Genomic DNA, 26,390 nt, shown 5'->3' with positions numbered 1-26,390 from the left:
CCGATCCATCCTGCTCTGGAACACATGTTTAAGATTGCTAATACGACAAGTAGTGGATATACCACAGGAGGGATTAGCACAAAGGTTATTTTACCCTATCCTGTCAATCCGGAGACAGTTAGGCGAGTCTCGGTTATTCATGGAATTCGTCGACCGCCGCAGTTCAACGGTGGTGGAGGCTTGGCTGAATCGGATTTCGTTGATGCTGATAAATTCTTCGATCTTCTGCAGTCGTATATTCGCTCGTCTCTTCAACGTCGTCTGGGCTCTAAAACGTAAACAAGGTATTCATATCCTAGTTGGACGAACAATAATTATAATCAGTTTACCTTAAGGATCCAAATAAAATGCTTTGGGCACGGAACCTCCATGGAATAAGATGCTTTTTTTTGTTGCCTTTTTGTTTCCTTTTTTTTTCTTTTTTCGGTTTTTTGGCCAGTTGTGGTTTCATTTCACCTTTTTCCCTCTTTTCAGTTTGCTTGGAGGTTCCGTGCCCTATTTTTCGCCGACCTTGCGGAATTGTGCTGCGGCGCGGCAATTGCTGCCGCCGGCTTGACTGTGTGTTCTGGCTATTCTCTTCTGAAATGGTTTGCTGCCACGTTGTCGGCAGCGATGGTCACTTCGAAGGTGCGGACCTGGGTTCATCATGTTCATTAGCATTGCTTAATGTCATATGTTGCCCATTGATGTACATACATTTCTTCTGGCGTGTCCAGAACAATCCATTCCGGATGCCAAGAGACGTCGACAAACACCTCTTCCTCTTGTTCCTTTGGTTGGAACGCTTCCTCTTCCTAGCTCATTTGCGTAAAAGAACTTGTCTTCATCTTCTTCCTCGTTCTCTTCTTCCTCCTTGTTCTCTTCTTCGGTCAACTGGGTGGCCACCTCGGCCGGTGCTTCCGCTGGCCAATCGTTCTTCGCGGCATAGGGCACCTTAGTGAACTCCGCTTGCGCTTGGTCTTGCGCAATGGCCAGAACTGGCCAAGCTGGTGGCACAGGAACGACACCTTCTTCTCGTTCGCGGAGTGGCATCTCAATATCTTCTTATATTTAACCATAAAAGATGTAAGTAAGTTTGTTATTTGATAAGACGCAGTATGGTTATCAACTCACCAACCACTGGTCTGTTCTCATACCGTGGTCGCTTCTTGGACATGAGCTCTTCATCGCCGGTTTCAGCTTCATGCTTTCGTTCATTCGTGAAGTTCAAGTGGATCACTTGCAACGTGCTGAGGAACACCACCTAATGGAATTTCTTTCGCTTCTTTATTTGTCGGTAAACCAACTCATCAAGTCAATTTCGACATGTTCACGCTTGCGTTTAACAAACGCCACAGTGGGCGGGACATCAGGAACATAAAATGGGGAAAGAGCAGTTGAAGAATCGCGGTAAGCAGTAGCTATGACGCAATTAGAATTTTTTGACGCAATGTCAAGGGGTCGCATGAACTTACGAAAAGACATTTTCAATACTGTAGTCAGTAAGAAAAAAAAGGAGGCGATGCAGGAGGTTCTTTTTTAATTTATAATTGACGCGCTTTACGCGTGACGTGTTTCACAATTGAATTGCCGCCCCACAATCTGTTGCTGATTCTTTACAACATAGAGTATTTATATGGATCATGCATACTTCTCTTGATTCATACATTGACCTGTGATCAAAAATGCGGGTTACGCTTCTCCTGGGGCTTCTGTACCACTTTTGTGTTGCCATTACACAAGCGACAGGAATCCCGAACCCCTGATGGATCCCTTTTGATTGAGCAACTTTGTGAAATTTATACCGTATATTTATTGTGTATGCTTAATTAAACGAATCTACATAATATAAATGACACCTTAATTTGGATGCATACTATTCATAGTGATTATATCCAGCATCCAAGTGTTTGAGGAGCCACGATTACCATCAAAGCCCCGACGAGTCACACTCGATCACCAAATCGACCACTTCCAGCTTGCTGTCGACTATGTTATTTTAAGTCAGGCAGCAAACGTATGCTAACTTGAAACCATATTTTTTACATTTTATAATTTTTTGACCATCATAAAGTGCTGGAAGCTCTCTCACACATTATTCTATCGGAGTGTTCATCGAGTTGTTCATCGAGTTGTTCATCGAGTTGTTCATCGAAGAGCTCATCGTCGCTGCTCGATCATTATTGGATCGCGAACAAAAAACAAAAGGAATCAATGTGATTCCATAAGAAAATTCGTATATCCATGTTTTTTTATATCACTATATCGAAATTATCGTTCTCTAGCAAGTTTTCACTTTATCTGGTTTATGCAAACCCTTATTACTGCTTTGCCGATCTCAGAGCCTGAAACCTATCATCATGGCAATCACCCTTTGCCATTGGTCCCCATGCAACGTATAATTCACAAGTGTGGGTGATACATGGATACGTGATCACTTGGAGATACAACTTGCAAAGAACTTTGAAGTTGTATCTGAAAATCCATTGATGCGCTCCTGCAGCTGACGTCGTTCCTGATCATTTTCAGAGACCGTCGGTCGTACGGCCACGTGACACCGTCAAAGCGAACTATCTCGCATGTCAGCGCGAGAAAAAAGAGGGGCACCGACATTTCCGAAGAACCAAAATTTTTCTTTGATGACAGCATTCCTTAACTTCGACTGGTCAATGCTACGGAATTGATAGAAAAGAATGGCGATCCTGGCCAAGAGCTCAAAGCGCTCATTTTAATAAGGTATCAAGCGACCAACAATAATACCGCGAAAACGAAACTGAGCACTTTATATCCCGAAACTCCATTCGAGCTCATTCAACAAAATGCTCGTGAAGCTCCACATGCTGTCTCGCAGTATATTTGATAAGCGATTATGTCAGTGGTTTTTTCCGCCGGTCGCGCCTCATATCATTGGTGCCTCCATAAAATATACCGGCAACCATTGCTCTCGTTGTCGGACAGGCAAGTCACGGCTACCCCAAAGTCTATTACGTAGCGGATCTGTTTGAAGGGTATAGGGATAGAACAAGGCAGTAAAGGAGGCGTCTCAGATCTGTAAGTGGCTACTGAAACGCAGGTCGAAGCAGCGTATGGTCGTGATTGTTATATTGGTGATCGATACGGTTACTCGGGAAATCACATCCTTGAATCCTTTACGCTGGTTGGAAGGTATCTCACGGGCTGGCCGATAAACGCGTACTTGTGGATTTGGCAGATGGTATCGCGGCACACATCGATATGGGCCAAGATGGCTGTTGCATGCGAAGATGATTAACAAATATTTGTGAAACTAATTCGAGCTCTTTTATCCACATATTTCCGGATAGTTTTTTTATACGACTTAAAACGTATCGCACAAGGTGTAGCGGTATGTAGACGAATTATGAATGATGGAGGTATGTTGTATGGTGGTATGGTTAATAATACAAGGTATTTGGCGATTGGTTAAAAATTTTACGATGAGTATCTAAGAACGTATAGAAAAACGAGTGATATTGGAAAACTCAGCTTTGAACAGCACAATCCAGATTTACTTGATTTATCGTACGGTATACCACTGCTTAATTGTTTGGCATTGATGATAAGATGGACGTAGAGTTTGCGCCACCCTTTAAAAGATACTGGTACATTGCTATGATTTGATTGATGTGTGCAGCCTCTAGTTTCCTTGCAATGTTGATGGGAATAGGCGAAAGAAGGTATCTGAACACGGAAGGTAGATGACATTATATCTAGTGCCATTCATAAATCCATTGGACAAGCTTTTGTGACATCCACAAAATTGGTGGACGCACGATTGGATGGAGCGATTGTATTACTGCGGGGATGATTGACTTTCCAGCGCAGACGTCTAACAGTTTGTGTATTTCGACCAGTGTGCGCTATGGCCGCTCAGATTTTTGTTCCTTACATTGATACGCCAATGTATCGGTTTACCTTATACAGTAGTGGATTGATGGGCTGAGTCATATGTGAAAGCGGGTCCTTCCACATATGGCACGTTGTGCGATAATGCATGAGATGGATAACATGAGCTACCCATAACATAATATCACGTAATGGGAGGAGTCACTATGAACGGCAGACAGCTTCCATGGCAACGACTCCTGGTACTATGTGTTTGTGATCCGAAAAGCATTCATAGCATCACACACCAGCTACAGTTTTATTCCCTCAGTGTAGGATGATCGCCCTTTTATATGGGGTGCGATCAGCTGCTCTTTTGTCTGCTTTCTTTTTACTGCGTTTTGCTTTGGTTCTTTTTATCTTCCCAGGAAACCCGTCATCACACAGGCATTGATTTTAGCGCAAATGCTTTCGATGAGAGTGATGACGCTGTTTGCTTTATTGTTCAAATGCTGGAACAATATATCCACTTGTCATCAACAATTGATATGCCGCATTCCCCATTTCTCTCCCTCCCATGTTTTCCCTTAGTCTACAGGCCAAAACGATTGGGCGTTCTTCTTCTTCATGATAGTCCCAATCAAAATGTTAGAGAAAAACATGGTATTGATGCACAGCTTTTATGCACGCATCACTCATCCACAGTGTTTGCGATGATACGTACGATTTCCAGGATGATGTGGGTTATTTTTATTTTTGATGGTGTTGTATGGTTGAAGGGGCCATCCCAAAGGTTTCCGGCAGCGTTTCTCCAAATTCGATGCAGATAGCCTTGATGGAAGCGAAATGGTGTACCTGAAACCGAAAATCAGTTGCAGACTGTCGATAATAAAGGAAATTTTCTAAAAACAGAATATCCTATACTTACTGCATGAATACAGCAGTACCACAGTTCACGACCAAAAGAGGATGCGTAGTGATGTTTGGTGTTAACAGCGGCGTCTATGGATGCGGCCAGAGTTACCGGTGTTGCAAGATCGACCGCACTGCTTTCTTCCACGAGCGATTGCATGTGCCTCAACTGTGCAATAGCATTGCCCCGATCGGATTCCATGGTAGGCTGCATGACGGTTAGGCATAGGATAGCATTAAACTCGTATGATCTTACTTACGTTTCTCGCTCGTTCGTCAAAGTCGACTTGCCAGGGACATGGTCGGGGTTGATCAGAAATAGCGGTATTGAATAATAGTACAAAGTGATCGTAGAGATGTCTGTGCCATACAGTCCAAGTTAATGAGAGATTTTCGAGCGGCGGAAAAAAAAAAGTGTCAAGTGGTTAGAGCGAACGGCACCTGATATGCTTGCCAACCGTACTGCCAGGCATGACGGTGGAGAATCGGGTATATGTGTCTGTCGGAAGATGATCAATAAGATCGATGGCCTGTTGCAATGTTTTGTGCGCCACCTCATGGAGCGAGATGTCAGTTTGGGCTTGGCTCATTGTGGCAAAGTATTGAAGATCCCGCAAGAGAAAGCCGACGGGGAAAATAAAATAACGGTGAAAGGATCAAAGGAATCGCAGGACCTTCCATGTGACGGTCGTCATATCCGAAAGCACACAAAAAAGGAAACCGAAAGCAACTGCATCAGATAAAAACACTTAAAAGTTCTGATCTATTTAAAAATCTGCCGTCTTTTTTCATTCATCGCCAAATCAGAAGTTACATTGCATTCAAAGAACAACATGGAGTATTTTTCCATTGCACTCTAGTAAACTTTGAACCATGCGGTCTCCTTTTCTTCAGCTGACTCGGCGCGTCATCAAGATGAACTCCACAACATCGCTAAGTTTACATGCCGCTGCATAAAGCAATCTCAAGATTGGACGGTTCACTTGGCGCACCCAAGCTTTCAACTTGGGAACGTTTGTCTGTTATCTTTAGGAGCAGTATTTCGGAGTAATCCATCAGACGGAGAAGACCTAAGATATCGTCCAAGAGAAATGTACATTTGTTCCTAGGTTGACCTTAGTTGCTCATCAATGGTGGTTACATGTGAAATCGGGAGACGAAAAAAAAAAAAAAAAAAAAAAAAAACGTCAGCATCATCCACTGCCCCACAAGTTGCCTTTCAATAACTTTACAGAGGATGATCCACAATCACCTTTAATGTCAGGCAATGAATGATAACTTCCTTGAAAACCGAATTCTTTACTATTTGCAAAAGGCCAAACGACGTTACCGCTACTTGGACAAGATCAGAAAGAAGGAATGCCCCATGACTGACTGTTAAACAAGATCGATGCCCCTGTCGATGATATAACGGTTGTCTTCCCAATGATATTCTTTATACAAGAAAATGATAATAGTATTGCGTCTATTCAACAGTGTAAAATATCGTGAACAATCTAAGAAATGCGAATCGAAGAACTATGCGATAAATTTTATCCGCGAAGATAATGAAGATGAGGTGGTTACTTGAAATGAAAAAAAAGGCGAAAAGGGTGTCTTGGCTATGATGACCGAATCCAATGTGGAAACAAAAGGTTTAGGTGCGTTGCGTACTAGCTGACGCATTCTGAAGCTCGGTTAATCTTCCCTGATCTTTAAGATCTTGTTGCTCCTGTGCACTGAGGCTCCAGAATTGCCGTCGTTTACCATCGAACCAACGACGTAACTAGAAAAAAAAAGCACCCATGGTTACTTCCCAGTAAATCACCTGGAAACACAAAATTTAGGAATACATACCGAGGAAAAGCAATGTTCCTGCGGACCAAAATCAGCGAAAAGGACAACATAACCAGTAATAGCTAAGACACAGAGTGGGGAACAGGTTAAAATGACGAGTTCAGGGTTTTCGTCCATCCCACAGGTACACACTTACACAAAGAAATGGCCCATGAAGCAAGCTGTAATTGGCGAGATCGAAGCTTCGGTTGCGTTGCTGCCACCACTCGTCGCTTATATTTTTCTTCGAGATAGGCCGTACGAGGTGATCGATGGGGAGTGGGAATGGCCATGGTTTGTAGGTAATGGTTGAAGGTTCAATTGCTGGGCATCTTTTTTTTCGGTCGCTGCTCGAGATTCACTGTGACTGTTAATCTGCAAGGGCGTGAGCCTTTGAGCGGTGATTGGTTATAGTTTCGGCGGTACATGAAGTCGAATGGCGTGGAGACACGTCCCTTCAAGTTAGCCTGTGAATTTTTCCTGCAGTTGGAAAGACTACGTGAACAGAAATGCGAACGCGTTCAGGACATGGATGGCGATGGACACTGGTCGCCGTTTTGTGTCTCTTCTTGGTCACGTCTGTGACCGCCATGAAAACGGAAGATTTCAAGACTTGCTCCCAGTCGGGCTTTTGCAAACGCAACCGAGCCTACGCAGACGAAGCCAGCCGTCCATCTTTTCAATCCCCTTACGCTCTTTTGACCAACTCGGTTAAATTCGACAACACTCGCTTATCAGCCGATATTAAGAACACCGAAACCTCCATTATACTCACTTTGAATCTGGATTTCTTAAAAGATAATACCGCGCGTGTTCGCATCAACGAAAAGAATCCCATCAAGCCCCGCTATGACGAACACAGCAAATACACGCTTCATCAAGAACCGGTCATGGAAGCCGCCCAGAAAATGGATATCTCCTCGACTGGAGTTGTTACCGTTACTATCGATGCCGCCCGAAAGGTCGTGATTACTCCCGAACCGTTGCGGTTCGACTTTTTCGTAGGCGAAGAATCCATTATCTCGCTCAACGACCGAGGCTTTTTTAACTTTGAGCACTTGCGAACCAAAGAAAGCCATCAACCAAAGATGATTGAACGGACCAAGGAAGACGGCACCGTGGAACAAGTGGAAGCGGAAACCGAACAGGGATTGTGGGAAGAAACCTTCAAGACATGGACGGATCCTAAACCCAATGGTAAAATTCCGAGAGCAATCTATCCATGCAATGGTATGCAGTGACTGACGAACCATGTTCTTGCACCAGGTCCCGAATCGATTGGCCTCGATATCTCATTCAATGGATTCTCTCACGTTTATGGAATTCCGGTAAGTAAAGGTTTGACTTGCATTCGTTCACGCATTCACGCATCGGATGACTCAAAAAAGTATACGTAGGAACATGCCTCCAGCCTTTCGCTGAAAGAAACGAGGTAAAACAATACACAAGCTCTTGGATAAGATCATGTAATACTTATGTTTGAAAATAGAGGTGGTGAAAATGCCTACGATGAACCTTACCGCTTGTACAATACCGACGTCTTTGAGTATGCTCTGGACAGTCCGACGTCCTTGTATGGTGCTGTACCTTTCATGGTCGCTCATCGAAAAGGTGCATCTGCTGGTGTGTTTTGGATGAACCCCTCCGAAACCTGGATTGATATTGTCAAGAGCAAGCATGAATCACACGTGAGTACGCCATCTCTTCATCCTCGGCGTCATCATGTGCTTCCCTAACATATAATTTCTTACGTCCTATACAGAGTAAGGTGCAACAGGTACTCAGTTTCGGTAAAAAGAGTGAGGAACGAACCTCAACTCACACTCACTGGGTTTCGGAAGCCGGCGTGCTCGATCTGTTTGTTTTCTTTGGTCCTTCAACAAAAGATGTCATGCGTCAATACAGTCAATTAACCGGCCCGCCAGCCTTGCCTCAGATGTTCGCCATTGGTTATCATCAGTGCCGCTGGAACTACATCAATGAAAGAGATGTGCTCGATGTCGACAATAATTTTGATGAATACGACATGCCCTATGATGTGATTTGGTTGGACATTGAATACACGGATGAAAAGAAATATTTCACATGGGATGCCGCCAAGTTCCCTCACTCTTTGGATATGGAAAAGAAGTTAGCCGACAAAGGCAGACAGGTAAAGCAGCACTAGAAATCTGGGCAATCAATGGCCAGTGAACCGAATAGCTTATTCATTTTTTTTTCTTCATTTTTTCCACAAAAGTTGGTCGTCATTATCGATCCCCACATCAAGCGAGCCTCGAACTATCGTATCTGTGATGAGGCCAAGAACAACAACCTGTTTGTGAAACAGCCTTCAGGTGATGATTACGAAGCCTGGTGCTGGCCAGGCCAATCTTCGTGGGTTGATTTCTACAAGGAAGCAGCTCGAGACTGGTGGAAAAAGCAGTTCCAGCTTAACAAATTCCTCGGCACCCGCGAGAATGTTCACATTTGGAACGATATGAACGAGCCCTCGATTTTCAATGGACCCGAGATCACTATGCAAAAAGAAATGATTCACGATGGTCGTTGGGAACATCGTGTGCTTCACAATTTGTACAGCTTGCTTTCTCACGCTGCGACAAGTGACGGTGTCAGAGAACGAACAGCCGTGCAGAAGCGTCCTTTTGTCTTGGCGCGTGGATTCTACGCGGGTGTTCAACGCTACGGAGCGGTTTGGACCGGTGATAATATGGCCGATTGGGATGCTTTATACTACTCGAATCCGATGATTCTCACCAACAGTATGGGCGGTGTCCCCTTCTCAGGCGCCGATATTCCCGGATTCTTTGGCAACCCCAGCCCCGAGTTACTGGCACGATGGTATCAAGCCGGTGTTTTCCAGCCTTTCTTCCGTGGCCATGCTCACATTGACACCAAGCGCCGTGAACCTTATTTGGTCCCTGAGCCCTACCGATCCATCACCCGTCGCAGTCTGCGCGAACGCTATGCTCTGTTACCTTATTGGTATACTTTGTTCTATGATGCTTACAAGACTGGCACTCCCATGATGCGTCCGATGGTGATGGAGTTCCCCGACGACGAGTCCGTGTTTGCCATGCAAGATCAATTTATGCTTGGTGAAGGTATCCTTGTGAAACCCATCACCAAGGAAGGAGCGGTTTCAACTCGTGTCTACTTTGCCGGTGACGAGGTAAATGTGGCTCGCCTCCCGATTGCATACTAGAAAAAACAACTGACACTTGGTATCCTTTTATAGCCTTGGTATGATATGTCGTCGTTTGAACGAGTGGTGGCCCATGGTGAGCGAGAGGTCGCTGCCCCCTTGGAAAAGATCCCAGCATTTTATCGCGGCGGGCACATCATTCCTCGCCGAGAACGCGAGCGCCGCAGCGCCACTGCCATGAAATTTGACCCATTCACCTTGGTCATTGCTTTGGATACAAATGTAAGTGTTCATATTCTATTGCTTTCGACCAGCTTACTCATTTGATCGGTCAAAATCAATTTGATAGGGCAAAGCTCAGGGCAATCTTTACTTGGATGATGGCGAGTCTTACGACTTCCAATCGGGACACTATGCACATACCCTCTTCGATTATGAGCATGGCGTATTGACATGCCAGAGTTTGCACGATGCGAATGACAGCCAAGCAGCTCAACAATTCGCCAAATCCATGGCAGATCTTCGTATCGAACGCATCCAAGTGTTGGGTGCTAAACAACCGACGACGGTGCGAGCTATGAAGCCGAATACACCCGCTGCCGACATACCCTTTGAATATAACTCTGCGCAATCGACTCTTGTGATCAAAAACCCCAGCACATCGGTCATTACCTGCGATTGGCGTATTGAAGTCTCTTGAAAAGAAAAAGGATAGATGTGAAAAAATTCACTATATACAGTCTATCAGTAGTAGCAACGTATATATTGAAGAAAAACAATGAATCAGAGTCTAATTTATAACACAGTGGAAGAAAAAGGGACGCGGTATGGATATGTTAGGAGGAGTGAATTAACGTTTGCCGGCTTGAGCCAAGGAAACCGAACTTTGCAAAGAATGCATTTGATGCTTTCCCGACGATAACAAAGATCGAATCTTGTCCTAGAAAAAATTGAGAGAACGGAGATGAGCATTGGGTGATCACATCACAGCACCTCGAGGTACTTTTGGCTTACAAGATCAGTTTCATGACGATATCGCTCAAAATCAGAACGTGCCCAATCCCTCAATTCTTTTGCATCGTGTTTGTCCAGGCCTATGCTTGTAAAATTAGTCAAAGTATGAGATGAACCACAGGTTCTGGTTTTTCACCTTTTGTGCATCGCAAGATCTGTCGATATAATGATCGCACTTGGCTCTTGATGAGAAACTGAGAAATGTCTAAGCTATATTGCTTTCATATAGTCCACTTTAATAGCACTTACATGATTTAAGGTCAAGCTAGGTTCCTTGAAGAACCGAGGCACAGCAGGGGCTTTGGAACGGGCTATCAGTGCCACTCGCATAGGCAACTAGGTTAAAGACAATAAAATGCGGAACCACCCAGAGCGACCCCTTCGCAAATCCATGGCCGTCACATATTTCCAAAAAAGGAAAGCAAAACCCCTCCGCTGCCCCTTTCTATTGGCATCAGTCTTTTGAATAATATAAATAAAGTTCTATAGACCTGCGAACACCATATTTTGATTCAACCACCGGTAATCGACCGGGTTACAGAGAGGTCAATATTACTTATCTGCTCAAAAAATCCATTTAATTAACAGCCAAAAAAAACTACTCATTGCACTTGATGTGCGGAGAATCGAGAAAATTTTCAAATTTCGAAAGTGATTTGCTCCAATACTGTTCTTACTCTAGTTTTGGTAGATCATTGCATATTTGACAACGAAGACTATGTGCAAGGGCTATTCATTAAGATTTCTTCTTGTGTCATTTGATGGATTACTGGGTTCAGCAGAAAAAGTGACTTGATGTTGAAAAGTCTAGATGTTGCATGTGTGAATTGATTGCCATCGATGCTCGCACATGCAAAATATATACAGACCACAGCGAAAATACAAATAAGCTCAGGTTTAATTCAAATATCCACTTTACAATTGGCAAATTATCCGTTGTGCTTCTGTAGCTCAGCATGGTGCTTTTTTGATTTATTTTTTTTTCAGTTTTTTTTTTTTTTCAAAAACAGCGCGGAAATACGAGTCACATATTTTTGAGAAATCGAGTATCTGACTTCTCTACAAGTGGACCTTGGCTGTCAACAAATACCATTCAAGCAACATGCGGCAAAACTTTATAGGCATGGTCGTTAGTAATGCCATGCAGAAAACCGTCAAAGTGAAAGTTACCCGTCAAAAGTTACATCCCATCGTTTTAAAGGTACTCATCCTAATTCATTGTAAACATGGGGGACCTGGATGATTCATGGCTGACCTTTTATTATGATTCTTTCAGACCATCAAAACACACAAGAACTACTTGGCCCACGACGAAAACCAGCTTTGTGGATTAGGCGATGTCGTTCGTATCGAAGCATGCAGACCGTTGAGCAAGCAAAAGCATTTCACCGTAGCTGAGATTGTCCGCAGTGCCAAAGGAGCATAGAACAATTCATATTGCATGGAAATCAATAATAATAATAAAAATTAGAATGTGTATATAAGCCATAAGTCATCTGTCATCTATCCTTAAGCAGCATGAAAGTTGCAAAAAGTAGCAAACAGGAGTGGAAGGTGGAGGAAGCATGACTAATCCATAGATATCGCAGCTAGGGCACTGTAAGTGCTGCGAAATCATGATGAATTGATAAGCAGTCGACGCTATGCAACAAAAAAAATGAGTTTTTCTTTATTGGGAACAATTTTTTAAGATAGCAGCATTGGGAATGAGGTAACCTGAGGGTATGAGTCAGCAAACCTACTGGCCAGCCTAGTGATGACGGAGCCGATTCTTGGTTGACGAGCGTGTCTTGGACAATTTCGCCATCACATATGGATACGATTGGCTGAAACATCATCTCTGGGATACTACCCCAGTTACCTATTTTAGAATGAAAGATCCTTATAAATACCAGAATCTATCTGCAAGAAAGCAATAAAAAAAAAGAGAACAAAGAAAACTTCAAGTCTAATATAAAAACACCCTCACCAGAAAGAAAAAGCCATCAATGCCTACCAGCACTGCCACTCGTATCCACTCTGGAGCTGACTTGTCCCCCGAAAAGCTTGCTTATCTCAATGATTATCTTCAGAATTTGAGCCCTCACGAAATCTTGGAATGGGCTATCGATAATCTTCCTCAATTGTTCCAAACCACCGCCTTTGGTCTGACCGGTAAGTGATCCATTGAAATCGAGCTACAATAGAATATAAAAAAAAAGACGATGATCAGTTTTGACTCATTATCTATTCTCTTTTTTTTTTTCTTTTTTTTCTTGCAGGCCTTGTCACGCTTGATATGATTAATAAGATCAGTATTGACCGCGAGCAGCCACATTTGGTGCCTCTTATTTTCTTGGACACGTTATATCATTTCAACGAGACTCTTGACCTGGCTCGCCGTTGCCAGGAAACATATGAAGTGCCTCTCAAAGTATACAAGCCCATGGACTGCGAAACCGTCCAAGAATTTGAACGCGAGCACGGTACTCACTTGTGGGAAACCGATGAAGACTCGTACGATTATCTCGTGAAAGTGGAACCAGCTCGTCGCGCTTATGAAGAATTGGATGTTCGTTCCGTGATCACTGGTCGCCGTCGCAGCCAAAAGGGAGACCGTGAATCCATTCCCATCCTTGAAGTCGACGACACCGGCCTCATCAAATTGAACCCTCTCGCTTACTGGGATTACCAACAAGTGTGGACCTACATCCGTGCCAATGAAGTACCTTACAACGCTCTGGTTGACCAAGGTTATCGATCCATTGGCGACTGGCATTCCACTCGCAAGCCTTCCAACGACAATAGTGAACGATCTGGTCGCTGGGCTGGTTCTCAAAAGACCGAATGCGGTTTACACAAAGATTACTTCAAGATGCGCGCCGCCTTCATGGCCGCCAAGAGAAAGAAAGAACAACTTTTGTTGGAACAGCAACAACAGCAGCAAAAGCAAACCGCAGTGATGACCACGCTCTTGGCATCTTCCTAAATTTTGTCGACTCCCATCGTATCTTTTTTTTTCCTTTACAACCACCTTCATCTCTCTTTCATCATTTCATGCTACCACACTCTCGCTCTCTGTCATTTCCGATCATGAACTGTATATAGACAATCCTCTTAATTTTTGACTCTCATAATAACAACTATTTAAAATAATCTTTGCATTGCTTTGCCAGTTTGAGTTGGTCTTCCCATTGATATACTGCATGGTTGCTTTTTTTTTTTGGTCTGCATTCACCTGTCGCAACGCATGCAAACTGTATTTCGTCATTCAATAACCTTGTTCATGTCAACTTCATTGGATCAACTTCAATGCAGGGTTTTTATTGATACCTAAAATGTACAATTAGAACCAGAGTACAAGTGATGCGTATGCTGTTATAGAAGCTTAAATGGTGGCTACTATAAGGATTAAGATATAGTAAAAAAAAGCGCTATTTCTTTTATTGCTGCGTATGATTATTTCACAGGCGAACCAAAATAAATGAAGAATGGAACGATTCTGGTAGGATAAGAAGGCGTAAAACGATTACACAAAATAACTGCGGAGTGGTACACTCATTCACAACCGTGTATCGGGAAAATGGGTGTCTTTGTAACCCGATGCGGGACCGTTCTTGTTATGCGTGACCAAGACTGAAAACGACGCATATCGAACCCTTTCATAACGCAATTTGTTTTTGATATTGTGGCATTATTCCACATTATTTGTAAAGTAAGAATTGCTTTTATGTAAAAGCGGTCCGCAAGTGAATCCTAAGCATAGGCACATGACCGATGGCGACTTTTTATCTATCAATCGCGTAACATTCAGTCAATAGAATATCAAAAAGATTGCCAAAATTTCTGCATGAGTATATGCAAGCAACAGAAATGGCGCAATTCCTTGCTTTGCTTATGAAATGTTATTTGGAGTCGCATGAATGAACCTTTCAAGATGGTGTGATAGTCAAAGGTAACTTGAAATCATAATAAATGTCAAATGTACAGTATCGTTACCATCAATGATCACTTGCTTTGTTTATTTGCTTTGTTTATTCAGTAAACCAATTCCTGTCTTTTCTCGTCTCCTCATCGCCCACAAAAACATTTGGCACCTTCGTACCCAAAGAATCAAGGTCATGATTTTTTTTTTGAGAATATCAGGCAGGTTTCCTTGAATGCTGTCATTTGGATCTGTTTTATTGAACCGAAAATGAGATGTTGATCGAAGAAGAGGTATCTGATTTAAGATTCGATGCTCTTATGTTGTCCATGACATATTGTTCTTTTGCTGTTTGAGCACTGTCAATGCCCATCTCCACCAAACATATAGCTATTTGGTCCTTTATCACAAATGTGATCCTTTTTATTTCGAAAATCTCAAAAATTACAGGTTTATTAATTGACTTGCTGACTAACGCATGTTAAAATTGGACATTTGCCGTAAAATAAAGGTCACAATGGGTTACCGAGCCTTCGTTTGCATGAAACTTTTTTGTAGATGAGAATATGTGTGTAAGAATAAGAGGAATAGGCCGTGTCACTGATATCAATTAAATCTAAGAAGGGCAAACCGCGGACTTGAACGCTGGCTGAGTGTGACTTTGGAATCGCTCGAGCATGGATCTGGTTTTTTTTTGTTCCCTGGTGATATAACACTGGTCTTATTCTCCTTCAGCTTATGTCGACCATGAATATACTCCGTGTAAGACTCACTCTTGGAAAAAAAAATAGCGCACGTATGATGTAATAACAATCAACGTCGACCTGTAGCGAACGGCAGGTTTACGTTATTTAGCCACAGCGGCCAAACGCAGATGCAACAAAAGCAGATTGACGGACGGGTTAGCCCAACCCGTGGCAGCGGACATGATCGGCACACCTGATCCCATTTCCAACTTGCGTCCTGTCAAGTACTACGTTTCCCCGCATGAAACAGAAGAGGTAAATCTAGCCTGCCCTCGAAGGTGCATACAGACACAAACGTTGCTCATCATGTTGCAGGAGAAAGAATGGCGGTTATTGCAACAACGTGTTGACGAGTTTAATCAAACATTCTGGAGAAATAATAATTTGATGTTTGTGCGAGCCAAGGCAGAATATGAGGATCAGTGTAAGTTGTGTGTGAATCATTTAACAGATCGCATCCTAAATCAATGGCAATCAACTGTAGTAATTGCGCGAGGCGAGCCCGTCACCGCCGAGGCCATGTCGATTTTTTACAAGGACTTTTTGAACAAAGCGTATGACCGACAAATGGCTTACAATCGCGAATGGTGGCGTCTGAATGTCAGCATGCTTTATCCCGGTTTGAAGGCTTGTGTACGTGCATTAAGGAACCGAAGTACAGCCGTGGAAAGCAAAGACACCGGTTTTTGGGACAAGAGTTTTGAATCCTAAAACACCCTACACAGACGAGAGATCAACCGACCCCAAAGCGCATTCCAGTCATGACAATCCAAAACAGCATCGCTTCCCTTACTTCCCTAGTTGTCGTCTCTACAGGACGGTGATTTCACGCACCACCTGTTCTCAACCGTCATCCAACATCATCATAGAAACAAAAAGAATCAGAAAAAAAAGGGGTTTCCCCTTAATGAAATTTTTATGGATATATCAAAGAAAGAACTGTCGCGTATCATAACATTTTGATTACACGAGTGTCGTTTTAGAGATTGGCACCTGCAGCTCGTTGCAAAATCTTGTTCACTTTGCTTGCTTCCATATACTCCTTGACCAAACCGCTGATAGCCTTGAACTTTTCATGCTTGGCATCCTTGACCAATTGGAATAGCACGGATTCCGAGGTAGTAATAGTAGCGCCCGCAGCTTTCATACGCTACATTGTGTACCCAAATGTGTTAATCACTTTAACACGATCAAGCTCACTGAAAACCAAAGCCATGACGCTCGAAAACCCTGCAACAGCATTCGATATCTCTTACCTTGAGAGCAATGTCGATTTCGGGACAGTTTTGGGAAGAAACGGCATCGGCGAGTACGTGCACATTGATATTATTTTCGAGCAGATCAAGAGCGGTTTGCAACACACACACATGACTCTGTAACAAAACAAGTGGCAAGCGTGAGACGGGGCTGTTCATTTCCGATCTTTGAATCTCTACTTACCTCAATACCAAGCAATAGCACCGACTGCGTATTGTTCTTCTTCAACACGTCCGCTACTTCAGGCAAATACATGCTGAATCGCGTCTTTTCCAAGCACAGTGCACTCTCAGAAATGTCAAGCTCTGGTACGGTGGGTCCGAAAGCTACAACAGTTTATATTAAGTCCTAGGTATTCCTTCCAATTCAATCTTCCTTTTTCATTTCTTTGGTACCTTTAGGGTATTGCTCTGTTACAATAACAGGAATATCAAGGAGCTTGCTGGCCTTGATCTAGAAGGAGTTCAATCCGTCAGCATTTGAGATGACATGGGTACTTAAATGTCCACGGTTACCATTTTTCCTGCGACAGAAATGACGCTTGGGTATTGCCAAATAATACCCTTGAAACGTTCTTGAATATCACACACAAACAAGGCGGTGGTTTGAGGAGAAAGTTTTGCGATTTTCCCGAGCGACATGACGACGGTTAGAGTTATGATAGGAATAGAGGGAAATCCAAAGACAGACAAAATGTGGGGTTCTCACGGAGAACGGGTATCTTCCTTGTATTTTCAAACGCCGCGCTGATCTAAAAATCCCATTTACATCTCTTTCTGTGCATTAACGATCATGACCCACAAATATGGTAGTGCCGCCCAGAAACATGATCATTAGTTTTCGAACTCTATCATATTAATTTGGTTGCAATGCGGGACACTGTTGGATTCAGTAAACTTCATGTTAACAAGCCGTACACACACTGTGCAATGGGTGCCGCCTGCCACCGGAGGCCGCCCTCTTACATTGAGCGACATTCGTCAGACAAAAGCCTAACGCAATACGGCATAACCTGGGCGAGACTCTTGATGGAACTTTGGTATATTAATGTCAATACTCTGGCATACCGTACAGTCATGATTTCCAAACATGTGTGCAGCAGCACTTATTGACCCCCTCAGTCCCGTCCCGCCCAAGGTTATGATAGATCTAGAATGATGTGTGGGAATGTTGGGTATTTAAAAAAAATGAGTCAGTAAGCTCTTTGATTGATTCAAATTTCGTCAAGATATTTTACCTTTGTTATTTGAGTTTTCAATAGCCATTGATCGCTTGACATGACTTGGATTACATGACATTGAAAAATTTTGAATTAGTATACGTTTTTTACATCATAGCAAAGAAAAAGAAATTGGAGGTGCCTTTGAACCAAATGGTGAACCGGACAAAAAAAAAAGATGATACGGACCGCCAGGTAAGCTTCTTCTTCGATGCGGTAAATAAAATTGCTTCCAGGGACAGTTAAGCGATGGATCGGTGGTGTCAGCTTGAGCAGGCAAAAAATATTGACGTGGCCAGAAGTGACGGTAATTTTGAGTTGGATTCCAGATATCGAGAGTTCCCCGAATAAAAAGAAAGAGAAACAAATAAAGTACATGATGATAAAAAAAACAATGGTCGCGTCAGTAAAACCTCCTAAAAAATCCCTGTGGAAAAAGAAAAGAGGAAAAGACTGAGAAAAGAATATGTACATGAAGTATAAATACAAAATACAATAATCGGGAAGACATCTCGAATACCATATCATGAGAAGCAATCCAAAGGAGAGGGAACATGAAGAGGACACGTAAGCGTTTTCCTATGAAAAAGAGAGAGGACCACCGACGATGGCCTTTGACGTCATCTGGTTTCGCCAGATAGATGGATGAATGGCGAGAAAAAGTCAACTTGTGGTGTCCAGAACTTGTTAGGCGAAAAGAAAACGGAGAGAAAATCAAGATAAAATTGAAGGCCAAAATATATGATTTTCCATGGATGAAACAATAGTCACCCCACTGATGCACGAATCCATAGATCGAAGCACGTCGGCTTATGTATTATTCGATTCATTGAAAATTGAAAGAGAGTGAAAGGACATATATAGTATAACTGACAAAAAAAACAAATTGAATGATGCTACAGAAGAACGCCAGTCGTATCATCAACCACTTTTCTTCAAAAAGAGCTCTACTCACATTTTTATTCGAAAGACGACGATACTCTGTTTAACCACAACTGGCGCAAACGGCATCTTGCTGCTGATTGTTTCGCCTGTTACATGTGAAAATGGGCAGCGAGGCATGGTTGAAAGATAAAAAAAAAGTTTAACAGGTCTTGATAACTTAGTGTAGATCATGTGATTTACAAGATTTTAATCATGTTAACTATGGCAAGTTGCCAAAGCAACAATAACAAATGAGGCGAATTCTTTTCTTTTACAGTGTTGATAGGCTGGCTCGAGCTGTAAAAATATTTTATCTTATTTAAGACGTATTAACAGTCTCTCGTCGGTCTAGATTTTAAAGGACATGTCAAAGACAGATTTGGTGATGGGATTGCAGTAAATTCAAATGACTTGGATATTTCGTATTTGAGAAAGAAGGTAGGATAGCCATATTATTTGAGAAGGAGAAAACGGGCTAAATAAACACAGTCAGCTACTTTCGGCTCGCCCTCAGTGGATAATATCTAGAGCATATACATTTGAGTTTAGGACATCGTATGATTCTTTAAAGCAATGCAAATACAGTAGCAGATTGGCTAGAAATGTGCCTATTTTCATGGCGAAATACGTCACGGGGTGCTGATTCAAAGGATCGTGAACTGTAAATCGGTAGATACAGTGTTGAGCTTGGAAAAAAGAAACTTTATTATTGCTAGAGCCCTAATGATCTCATCGCAGGCGAATAGCTGGCGATTGCTTCAATGTACAGTATACGCTTTACTCAAGTAATGAAAACCTTCAAAACATTGTGCAAAATGGGCAAAAAAAAAAAAAAGAAAAAAAAATTCTACCAACATTTGACTGGTTGCGAAAACATAAAAAGTTGCGGGTGGGAAGGCATTCAATGTCCATGTGGTATTCCGAGTCAAAATCAGCCGCAACATTCGAGTTTCTGAAATGATCCAATCATTGCTCGCCTGCTGAGCGTATAACTTTTGATTGCCAGAACTTTAATATATTCCTATTCTCGTTCTTTTCACTACTCATCCATACAAAAAAAATGGGTGTTACAGGCAAGTAGAGTAAATATTATTTATTGTGACAAGAGGGACATTAAGTCAATTCATTGGATGGTTGGAGAAACACTTTGCAAGAACACATGACTTTTTTTTTTTGCGTGCAAGTTTTCCCACCCACTGAAAATGCAGAAAATAGCGTGACTCTATTTTGCGCCGGGTTTTTAATTTGGCAAAATTGTGGATGGAATTCATGCTTGTTTTCTCTTTTTCTTATTTGTTTCCTTGTTATCTAGTTTTAAAGCATGTCACCCGTTGTATACGTTATAGGTGCCAATGTGCAGAGCCTAACCACAGCACTGTTATTACGAAGAAAAGGTTATGATGTAACCGTATTATCCACCCATTTTCCTGGAGACGCCAATAGCAACGACCCGTCGTCGTGGTCAAGCGCTCAATGGACATCCTTTGCAAGCGATACAGATACCCGTCTTAAGCGTATGTATCTCACGTTATTATGGACACCATCTATTTCCTTACGCCGTACTCAACCTTTTTGTTCAGGTTACGATGCCGCCACTTTCCACATGTTTTGGGAACTTGCCAAGTGTAAAGCGGCAGAGGCAGGTCTCATGGTGGTATCGTCTTATAACTATTCCGAAAAGCCTATCCCTTCAGGGCAAGCCGGTTTATGGTGGAAGACCATGGTGCCAAGTGTAAGTAATTCTTTACTCATTCACCTTTTTCATGTGCCAATGTCGGAGGCTAAAGTTTGCTTGAAAACAGTTTCAAATATTGAGACAGCAAGAGTTGCCATCGCATTTCATCACTGGCGGTTATCATTATACGACAGGTACGCTGCATACCCATCTCAACATTGCTGCCAGAATTATGAACAAATTGGATGGTTTATAGTGGTCATCAATGTGGGACGGTATCTCCGATGGCTGCAATCGCAGTATCTTTCACTAGGCGGTAAACGCCGACGGGTTCCCAGCCGAGTTTCCATTGATGATATGTTACAAGACGATGCATTTAGCGATGCAGACGTCGTATTGAATTGCTCCAATATGAATGATCCAGACATGTTGTACCGCTACAAACAAACCATTGTGGTCCGTGCAAGCCATATACGTAGAGCTATATCCGTTACCAGTAAGTTGACCTGATCGTTGACATGTGGGTTTCAAATTGATGCATTGACCGACATCAATAGAAAACGATGATACATACACTTTTATTACCCCACGCAACGATGGTACCATTATCATTGGCAGGATAGAAAACGTGCCACAAAGGTAAACTTGGATCACTGGCGGAAAGAATCAAGGAACAACATGCTAATGGAACTGGTACAGAACCCTGGACAATAATAAACTCTTAAAGGAAGGTCTTCAGTATTGTCCTGACCTGTTAAGCGGCCAATCGCTTAATCAGCTGGATCCTGTGAGCGAGTACAGCGGTAGAATTCCATTTATGCGGCGTAACGGACCCCGACTGCAGAATGAATTTAAAAGTAAGTTTCTATTCAAATTCTTTTTGTATTGCGTAGGCGTATGTCTAACTTGATCGTGTGTAGTTTCAGCTGCAGGAAAAACTGTGCTTGTTACACATCATTACGGTTACAATGCCATAGGCTATCAATCCAGCTGGGGCTCATCTCAAGAAGCCGTGCAACTGGTCAATGAAGGATGGGCGTTTCTTCAAAAAGAATCTGAAAATATTTGTCAGTTGATAAGTCGTTTGTAAACAGGAGGCTATGCGTCCTTGCTTGTCGCCAAATACATTTTACAACTCGCATACCTTTTGGAGACCAGTTCTGCTTTGCATCTTTTTTTGTCAAAGCGGCTTGTAAATAAATCAGACGCTTTCCTTTTAAAGCTCGGCAGACCATCTTTACAATACGCATCCATTTCAAGCAGTAAATCGGTTCATTTCTTATATTTTTTCTTTAACAAGCCGTACACCCGCTGTGCAATGTATGCCACCTGCTACTGGGATGTCACACTCTTACATTGAGTGACATTCGTCGTCAGACAAAAAGCCTAACAACACGGCATAACCTGGGCGAGACTCTTGATGGAACTTCGGTATATTAATGTCAATACTCTGGCATACCATGAAACACTTTTAATGAACAAAGCAGCACTTATTGACCCCCTCCGTTCTGTCCCGCCCAAGGTTATGATAGATCTAGAAAGATGTGTGGGCATGTTAGTAAGTTCTTTGATTGATTTAAACGTCGTTAAGATACTTTACCTTTGTTATTCGATGCAGCAGATATTGAGAGCTTGCCGACCGAAAAAAAAGAAACGATACAAATATAAGAAAAAAAGTAAAACAATAGGTGCGTGTGTAAAAACCCTAAAAACTCTGTGGGAAAAAAAAAGGAGGAAAAGACTGCAAGAAGGTCTATCGAATAAAATACGAAGTGCATACTACAAACTACAAAATAAAATGATTGGGAAGACAATACCCACGGGTGGCAATCCAAATAAGGGAACCTGAGGAGGACGCGCAAGCACTTTCCGAAGAAAAAAAGAGTCACACCACCGATGATGCCCTTTGACGACAAAAACCCGGATTGGTCACATCTGGCGCGCGAACAAAGTAGGAAGATTTGGAGGGATGGATGGCTTGCCAGGCGAAAAGAAAACCGGAGAGAAAACCAAAGCTAAAGAAAGAATAGAGAAAAAAGAACACGAGTTTTTTCTTGTCGAAAAAAGGATAGTCACATCGCGCAAAAGGTACCTTTTTGATTTTTAATCGACTTGACCCGTTACAGATACACGCGGGATAAACCATAGTCTGGATGATGGATGCGGATGCAGGTGAGGATGCAATGATAGTGAGGGCTTTTCAGGCAAACGGAGAAAGAGAAAACCAAAGAAAAAATTGAAGACAAAAATATGTGGATTTCCCATCGATGAAACGATAGCCACCTCATTGATGCATGAATTCATAGCTCGAAGCATGTCTGCTCCATGTATCATTCGATCATCGAAAGCTAAAGAGAATCAAAAGACATATACAGTATAACTAAATTAAAATGATGCTACAGAAGAACGCCAAATTGACATTGACAATAGGCTTTTGCTGAAAGCTCTTTCCTCCCATTGAACTTTTCCATAACATCCAACATTCTCGAAAGAATAAATAACACCAAGCGAAAAGCTGCCAAATCCATCAAAGGAACACCATGTGACTGGTTTTGGCTCGCAAATTTTGGCGTGCGACTGGTTTTTTAGTTTGCCAAGAATTTTAAAATATTTGAGATAATCGATACAATGTAAGAAAGAATCAGACTCATTATACATCTCTCCTAGAATGAGTGGCGGTATTACATAAAAAAAAGAGATATCCATAGGAATTAGTTTTATGGGTTTCATAAGGTATCATGCTCGGTATAAAATTTTGCATGGATCAGGAGCGTCGATCGACACAACGTCGAACAGGATCGATGATATCGCCCGAGTTCCAATTACTTAATGTCATCACTGCCACCCACACCATACTAATATCAACAAGGCATTAGACCATCTCATTTCATCTCACAAAGGACCAACAAGCATAGAATTAGAGCTTACCAAATGACGCCAAAAATAATCAATGCAAAATCGGCAATGCGGCGACCAAGTGGGAGACATAAAGCTCTGAGGTGGAAAAGCGGCGGAAAGATGAAACACAAAGGAATGCAAAACAGAGCGCCGATCAGCGACACGAACTTGTCAAGCTTATCTTTGGACCCCACAATGGCGATCCAGGCGCACAGAAACACCACAATGACGCGGAACACGTTCTTTTGCCACTTGACCACCGCATTATTCTTTCCCGATCGCGTGGTGAACAATCCATTCTCCATGATACGGATAGCAGGAAACAGTTGAAGCGGAATCGAAAGACAGATGGCGAGTGAATAAAGGGTTTGAATGGAAGAAACCATGGGATCTTTGCTGGGCAGGTTCAGCAAAATAATGGTCTCCAGCGTGTCACCAAAAGTTAGGTATGATAAGGCCCCCATGGATATAAACAATAATGTAATGACAAACAAAGCACGCCTCAATACACGTGGGAATTGCTGAGGTTCCTTCATCGACTCGGTAATAGGGATAACTAAACAAAATAGACGGACAAATCGGTCAGGCCTCGAAGAAACAGAAACATAAAAATGGTGGGGAGGGAGAAGAACCGGGAGACTTACCGAGACCTATTCCTTCAAAGGTAAAGGCCGCTGTACCCAGAAAGAGTGGGAAATAATTGGGATTCCACCAAGCGACGTCGGCTATACCAACCGTAACCATTTCCCGGACATCGTAAAACACAATGTAAGATAGACCAATGACGATAAAGACATCGGCGATCAGGGCAAACACCGATAAGCGCTGGATTTTGCGGATCATGGCGAGCGGGATAAATGCAAAACTTTGAGCCAAAATCAGCAGGTGCATGGGGATCAACAGACGACACTTGGAAAAAGCCAATACGAGCGATTGCAAGTTTTCAGCGACGAACACCATGTAGGCACAAACAAATCCGATCTGTGACAAGGTAATGGCGAGCAGCACGGCCGTTCTCATTTTGGATCCGTATAAAACTCCGCCCATGTCACTGAAGCTCGCAGGTACAACCAGCCGCGTCTGCAACAGCAGTAAAAATGACCATAAAGAGATCAACGCCCAGGCAACAATGGCAATAATCGAAAACACAAGTCCACCGTTGGAGAATCTGAAGCAAGAGAAACAAAAAGGAGTCATTTTAAATTCAAGTAGGCGCGTTCAAGAAACACCAAATGGTTTCATCCTGGTTGGTGATTAAAAATACTCACGCTTTGGGCAAAAACATGATTCCTATATCAAGAAAAACCGAGCCATGACAGAGCGTCGAATCAAGGAAAAGTGAAAGCAAGAGAATATATAGAATTCAAAGAGGGAGAACCCCCATACGTCAGTCTACCCGTATATACGCATGGTTTTGTCTTTGTGTTTCCTCGTAATTACCTGTGGTGACAAAAGATTTCAACAATAGAAACATGGCTTTGCCGGGAGTCGCTTTCCCTTGCAATGTGTGACCGGGACGAGATCGGGATAACAGAGGCATGGATTCTCTGGCGTGAAGGTGACGGTATTGCAGAGGCTCGTGATGCGTATTCAAACGTTTGCGATTGGCTTCCGAGGATTTCCAGGGACGATGTGAGACAGCGGCGGCACTGGAAGTCGCGGGCATGGGTAACCCGGAGGTACTGTGATCGGAGACGCCACCGTACGAGGACGAGTACGAGCTTTGATTGAGCAGTGGCGCTCGATAGTTCATTGCATTTCTTTCCTGCATATTCCGAGATCCATCCTCCGTGTCACCCTCATCGTCCGAAGTTGTATAATCGTCGTCATCGGACGATTCTTCATCGTCACTCAAATCCTCTCCCCCAAAATGGCCATATAAACACAAGAATTCAACGAAGCTATTCGTTACAAAATTCGGCGGTTTCTTTCCTTGCATGGCGGCTTTGGTGAATACATAATGACGGCGGAATCCGCCTGGCTGTTTAAGCGACTGTAACAAAGGGTCGGTCACGACTTCCCTGACTGCAGGCAGCGAGACGGATTGCGTGCGTTGCCGGCATTGTTGCTTGTTCTCGACTTGAGCGGTCCACTTGTAAATCTCGTCTAGAATCGATCCTCCCGGTAAAAGATGGTGTGTGCTGTAAACGGAAGGGACTTCCTTCTTTTTGGTCTTTCGATGATGGTGATGTCTTCGCGATGGCGGTAAAGGAATTTGCGAAGACGAGGAAGACGACGCTTGTTCGTATGACTGGGAAGGTTGATACACCAAGTGACGTTTGACTACTTTTGCAACTTGTTCGACAGGCAAGTCGATGGTTAATGAACGCTCCATGAGCAAGAGGCCAAGAGTTCGATTGAACACGCACAAGTGTCTTTTCGAGAAATGTTGGCAAAAAGAACAAACAATACGCAGAAAACAATATAGCACTTATGCTGGTGGAGTAAGAAAAAATAAGGAAAAAAAAAAACCAACCACCAGACAACAGACACCCTCACCCACTCAGTACCCACAACCAACGTCACAAAACCTTCCCCACCCTCCCCATCCGCCCACTCAAAAACTTCCTGAACACACTGTCCTTCTTTTGTTCTCCTCTCCCATCTTTATCTTAGTAAAAAGCTTTTTAACAACTTTCTTGCATTTCGCCATTCATGTCATTAGCGGAAACCTCGCCTGTCGTTAGTCAGCAAAGATAATTGTCCATTTTTAGTCATGTTCAAACTTTGAAACCAGCGTATTAAGATTATTGGCTCTCGTATCTAGCTCATTTTCCCTTTATATTCACAGTGCGAAGTGCAGTGAAAATGCGATTCTTTTTTTTTTTTGTCAGAGGGCACGCTTCCTCTGCTGTGAAAGTCAAACGTGACACTGAAAGAGAAAAGAGCGATTTTTGAGTTATATGGCTGTGTATAGCTCCTTTCGATTCGATTCGATTCGATTAGATTAGATGGAGCAGCAACACTGCGGCTTTGAATCCAAGGAACCTCTTGTTGTTATGGTCTGGGATCACCAATGAAAGTTAGTTTCATCTGGTAGGTATACATAGTAAGTTTTG

General features: G+C 42.8%; 11 protein-coding genes across 11 annotated transcripts; 5 read left to right on the top strand and 6 right to left on the bottom strand.

Moving 5' to 3' along the window:
• Positions 1–569: 569 nt before the first annotated feature.
• BYT42DRAFT_613262 (uncharacterized protein) lies at positions 570–1,464 on the bottom strand (the record flags this gene model as incomplete). The annotated part of the gene is made up of 5 exons (XM_051571715.1): positions 570–635; positions 697–1,043; positions 1,114–1,243; positions 1,306–1,400; positions 1,455–1,464. The coding sequence occupies 5 exons, from the start codon at positions 1,462–1,464 to the stop codon at positions 570–572; spliced, it is 648 nt and encodes a 215-aa protein (XP_051424769.1).
• A 2,781-nt stretch (positions 1,465–4,245) lies between these two features.
• Positions 4,246–5,504, bottom strand: BYT42DRAFT_307183 (uncharacterized protein). Its single transcript, XM_051562948.1, has 4 exons — positions 5,176–5,504; positions 4,995–5,094; positions 4,751–4,942; positions 4,246–4,677 (listed from the first exon to the last, which is right to left on the bottom strand). The coding sequence occupies exons 1-4, from the start codon at positions 5,322–5,324 to the stop codon at positions 4,573–4,575; spliced, it is 546 nt and encodes a 181-aa protein (XP_051424768.1). The 5' UTR covers positions 5,325–5,504; the 3' UTR covers positions 4,246–4,572.
• A 640-nt stretch (positions 5,505–6,144) lies between these two features.
• Positions 6,145–6,998, bottom strand: BYT42DRAFT_566695 (uncharacterized protein). The gene is made up of 3 exons (XM_051568012.1): positions 6,707–6,998; positions 6,571–6,632; positions 6,145–6,499 (listed from the first exon to the last, which is right to left on the bottom strand). The coding sequence occupies exons 1-3, from the start codon at positions 6,840–6,842 to the stop codon at positions 6,371–6,373; spliced, it is 327 nt and encodes a 108-aa protein (XP_051424767.1). The 5' UTR covers positions 6,843–6,998; the 3' UTR covers positions 6,145–6,370.
• A 141-nt stretch (positions 6,999–7,139) lies between these two features.
• On the top strand, positions 7,140–10,394 carry BYT42DRAFT_613259 (glycosyl hydrolases family 31-domain-containing protein; the record flags this gene model as incomplete). Its single annotated transcript, XM_051571714.1, has 8 exons — positions 7,140–7,746; positions 7,816–7,877; positions 7,947–7,981; positions 8,039–8,237; positions 8,312–8,701; positions 8,789–9,721; positions 9,788–9,976; positions 10,044–10,394. 8 exons carry the CDS (start codon positions 7,140–7,142, stop codon positions 10,392–10,394), a joined length of 2,766 nt encoding a protein of 921 aa, XP_051424766.1.
• Positions 10,395–10,483: 89 nt separating this feature from the next.
• On the bottom strand, positions 10,484–11,068 carry BYT42DRAFT_566693 (uncharacterized protein). The gene is made up of 4 exons (XM_051568011.1): positions 10,958–11,068; positions 10,845–10,902; positions 10,709–10,788; positions 10,484–10,634 (listed from the first exon to the last, which is right to left on the bottom strand). The coding sequence occupies exons 1-4, from the start codon at positions 11,036–11,038 to the stop codon at positions 10,545–10,547; spliced, it is 309 nt and encodes a 102-aa protein (XP_051424765.1). The 5' UTR covers positions 11,039–11,068; the 3' UTR covers positions 10,484–10,544.
• Positions 11,069–11,709: 641 nt separating this feature from the next.
• BYT42DRAFT_566690 (30S ribosomal protein S17) lies at positions 11,710–12,437 on the top strand. Its single transcript, XM_051568010.1, has 2 exons — positions 11,710–11,909; positions 11,985–12,437. Exons 1-2 carry the CDS (start codon positions 11,811–11,813, stop codon positions 12,132–12,134), a joined length of 249 nt encoding a protein of 82 aa, XP_051424764.1. The 5' UTR covers positions 11,710–11,810; the 3' UTR covers positions 12,135–12,437.
• Positions 12,438–12,641: 204 nt separating this feature from the next.
• BYT42DRAFT_513916 (phosphoadenosine phosphosulfate reductase) lies at positions 12,642–13,843 on the top strand. Its single transcript, XM_051565188.1, has 2 exons — positions 12,642–12,862; positions 12,970–13,843. Exons 1-2 carry the CDS (start codon positions 12,697–12,699, stop codon positions 13,674–13,676), a joined length of 873 nt encoding a protein of 290 aa, XP_051424763.1. The 5' UTR covers positions 12,642–12,696; the 3' UTR covers positions 13,677–13,843.
• Positions 13,844–15,289: 1,446 nt separating this feature from the next.
• On the top strand, positions 15,290–16,256 carry BYT42DRAFT_566688 (uncharacterized protein). Its single transcript, XM_051568009.1, has 4 exons — positions 15,290–15,374; positions 15,443–15,613; positions 15,674–15,782; positions 15,843–16,256. The coding sequence occupies exons 1-4, from the start codon at positions 15,351–15,353 to the stop codon at positions 16,067–16,069; spliced, it is 531 nt and encodes a 176-aa protein (XP_051424762.1). The 5' UTR covers positions 15,290–15,350; the 3' UTR covers positions 16,070–16,256.
• Position 16,257: 1 nt separating this feature from the next.
• BYT42DRAFT_566682 (Isochorismatase-like protein) lies at positions 16,258–17,665 on the bottom strand. The gene is made up of 5 exons (XM_051568008.1): positions 17,131–17,665; positions 17,011–17,068; positions 16,799–16,941; positions 16,615–16,731; positions 16,258–16,508 (listed from the first exon to the last, which is right to left on the bottom strand). The coding sequence occupies exons 1-5, from the start codon at positions 17,254–17,256 to the stop codon at positions 16,338–16,340; spliced, it is 615 nt and encodes a 204-aa protein (XP_051424761.1). The 5' UTR covers positions 17,257–17,665; the 3' UTR covers positions 16,258–16,337.
• A 2,272-nt stretch (positions 17,666–19,937) lies between these two features.
• BYT42DRAFT_566671 (uncharacterized protein) lies at positions 19,938–21,828 on the top strand. The gene is made up of 7 exons (XM_051568007.1): positions 19,938–20,272; positions 20,339–20,490; positions 20,561–20,627; positions 20,690–20,929; positions 20,991–21,072; positions 21,133–21,290; positions 21,354–21,828. The coding sequence occupies exons 1-7, from the start codon at positions 20,080–20,082 to the stop codon at positions 21,521–21,523; spliced, it is 1,062 nt and encodes a 353-aa protein (XP_051424760.1). The 5' UTR covers positions 19,938–20,079; the 3' UTR covers positions 21,524–21,828.
• Positions 21,829–22,934: 1,106 nt separating this feature from the next.
• BYT42DRAFT_566662 (transmembrane amino acid transporter protein-domain-containing protein) lies at positions 22,935–26,061 on the bottom strand. Its single transcript, XM_051568006.1, has 5 exons — positions 24,772–26,061; positions 24,600–24,621; positions 23,976–24,499; positions 23,362–23,887; positions 22,935–23,288 (listed from the first exon to the last, which is right to left on the bottom strand). The coding sequence occupies exons 1-5, from the start codon at positions 25,664–25,666 to the stop codon at positions 23,198–23,200; spliced, it is 2,058 nt and encodes a 685-aa protein (XP_051424759.1). The 5' UTR covers positions 25,667–26,061; the 3' UTR covers positions 22,935–23,197.
• Positions 26,062–26,390: the final 329 nt, after the last annotated feature.

Source organism: Radiomyces spectabilis, assembly GCF_025331425.1.
Source record: "Radiomyces spectabilis strain NRRL 2753 chromosome Unknown BYT42scaffold_5, whole genome shotgun sequence".
NCBI lineage: Eukaryota > Fungi > Mucoromycota > Mucoromycetes > Mucorales > Radiomycetaceae > Radiomyces > Radiomyces spectabilis.
This window is presented reverse-complemented; position numbering and strand designations above follow the sequence as displayed.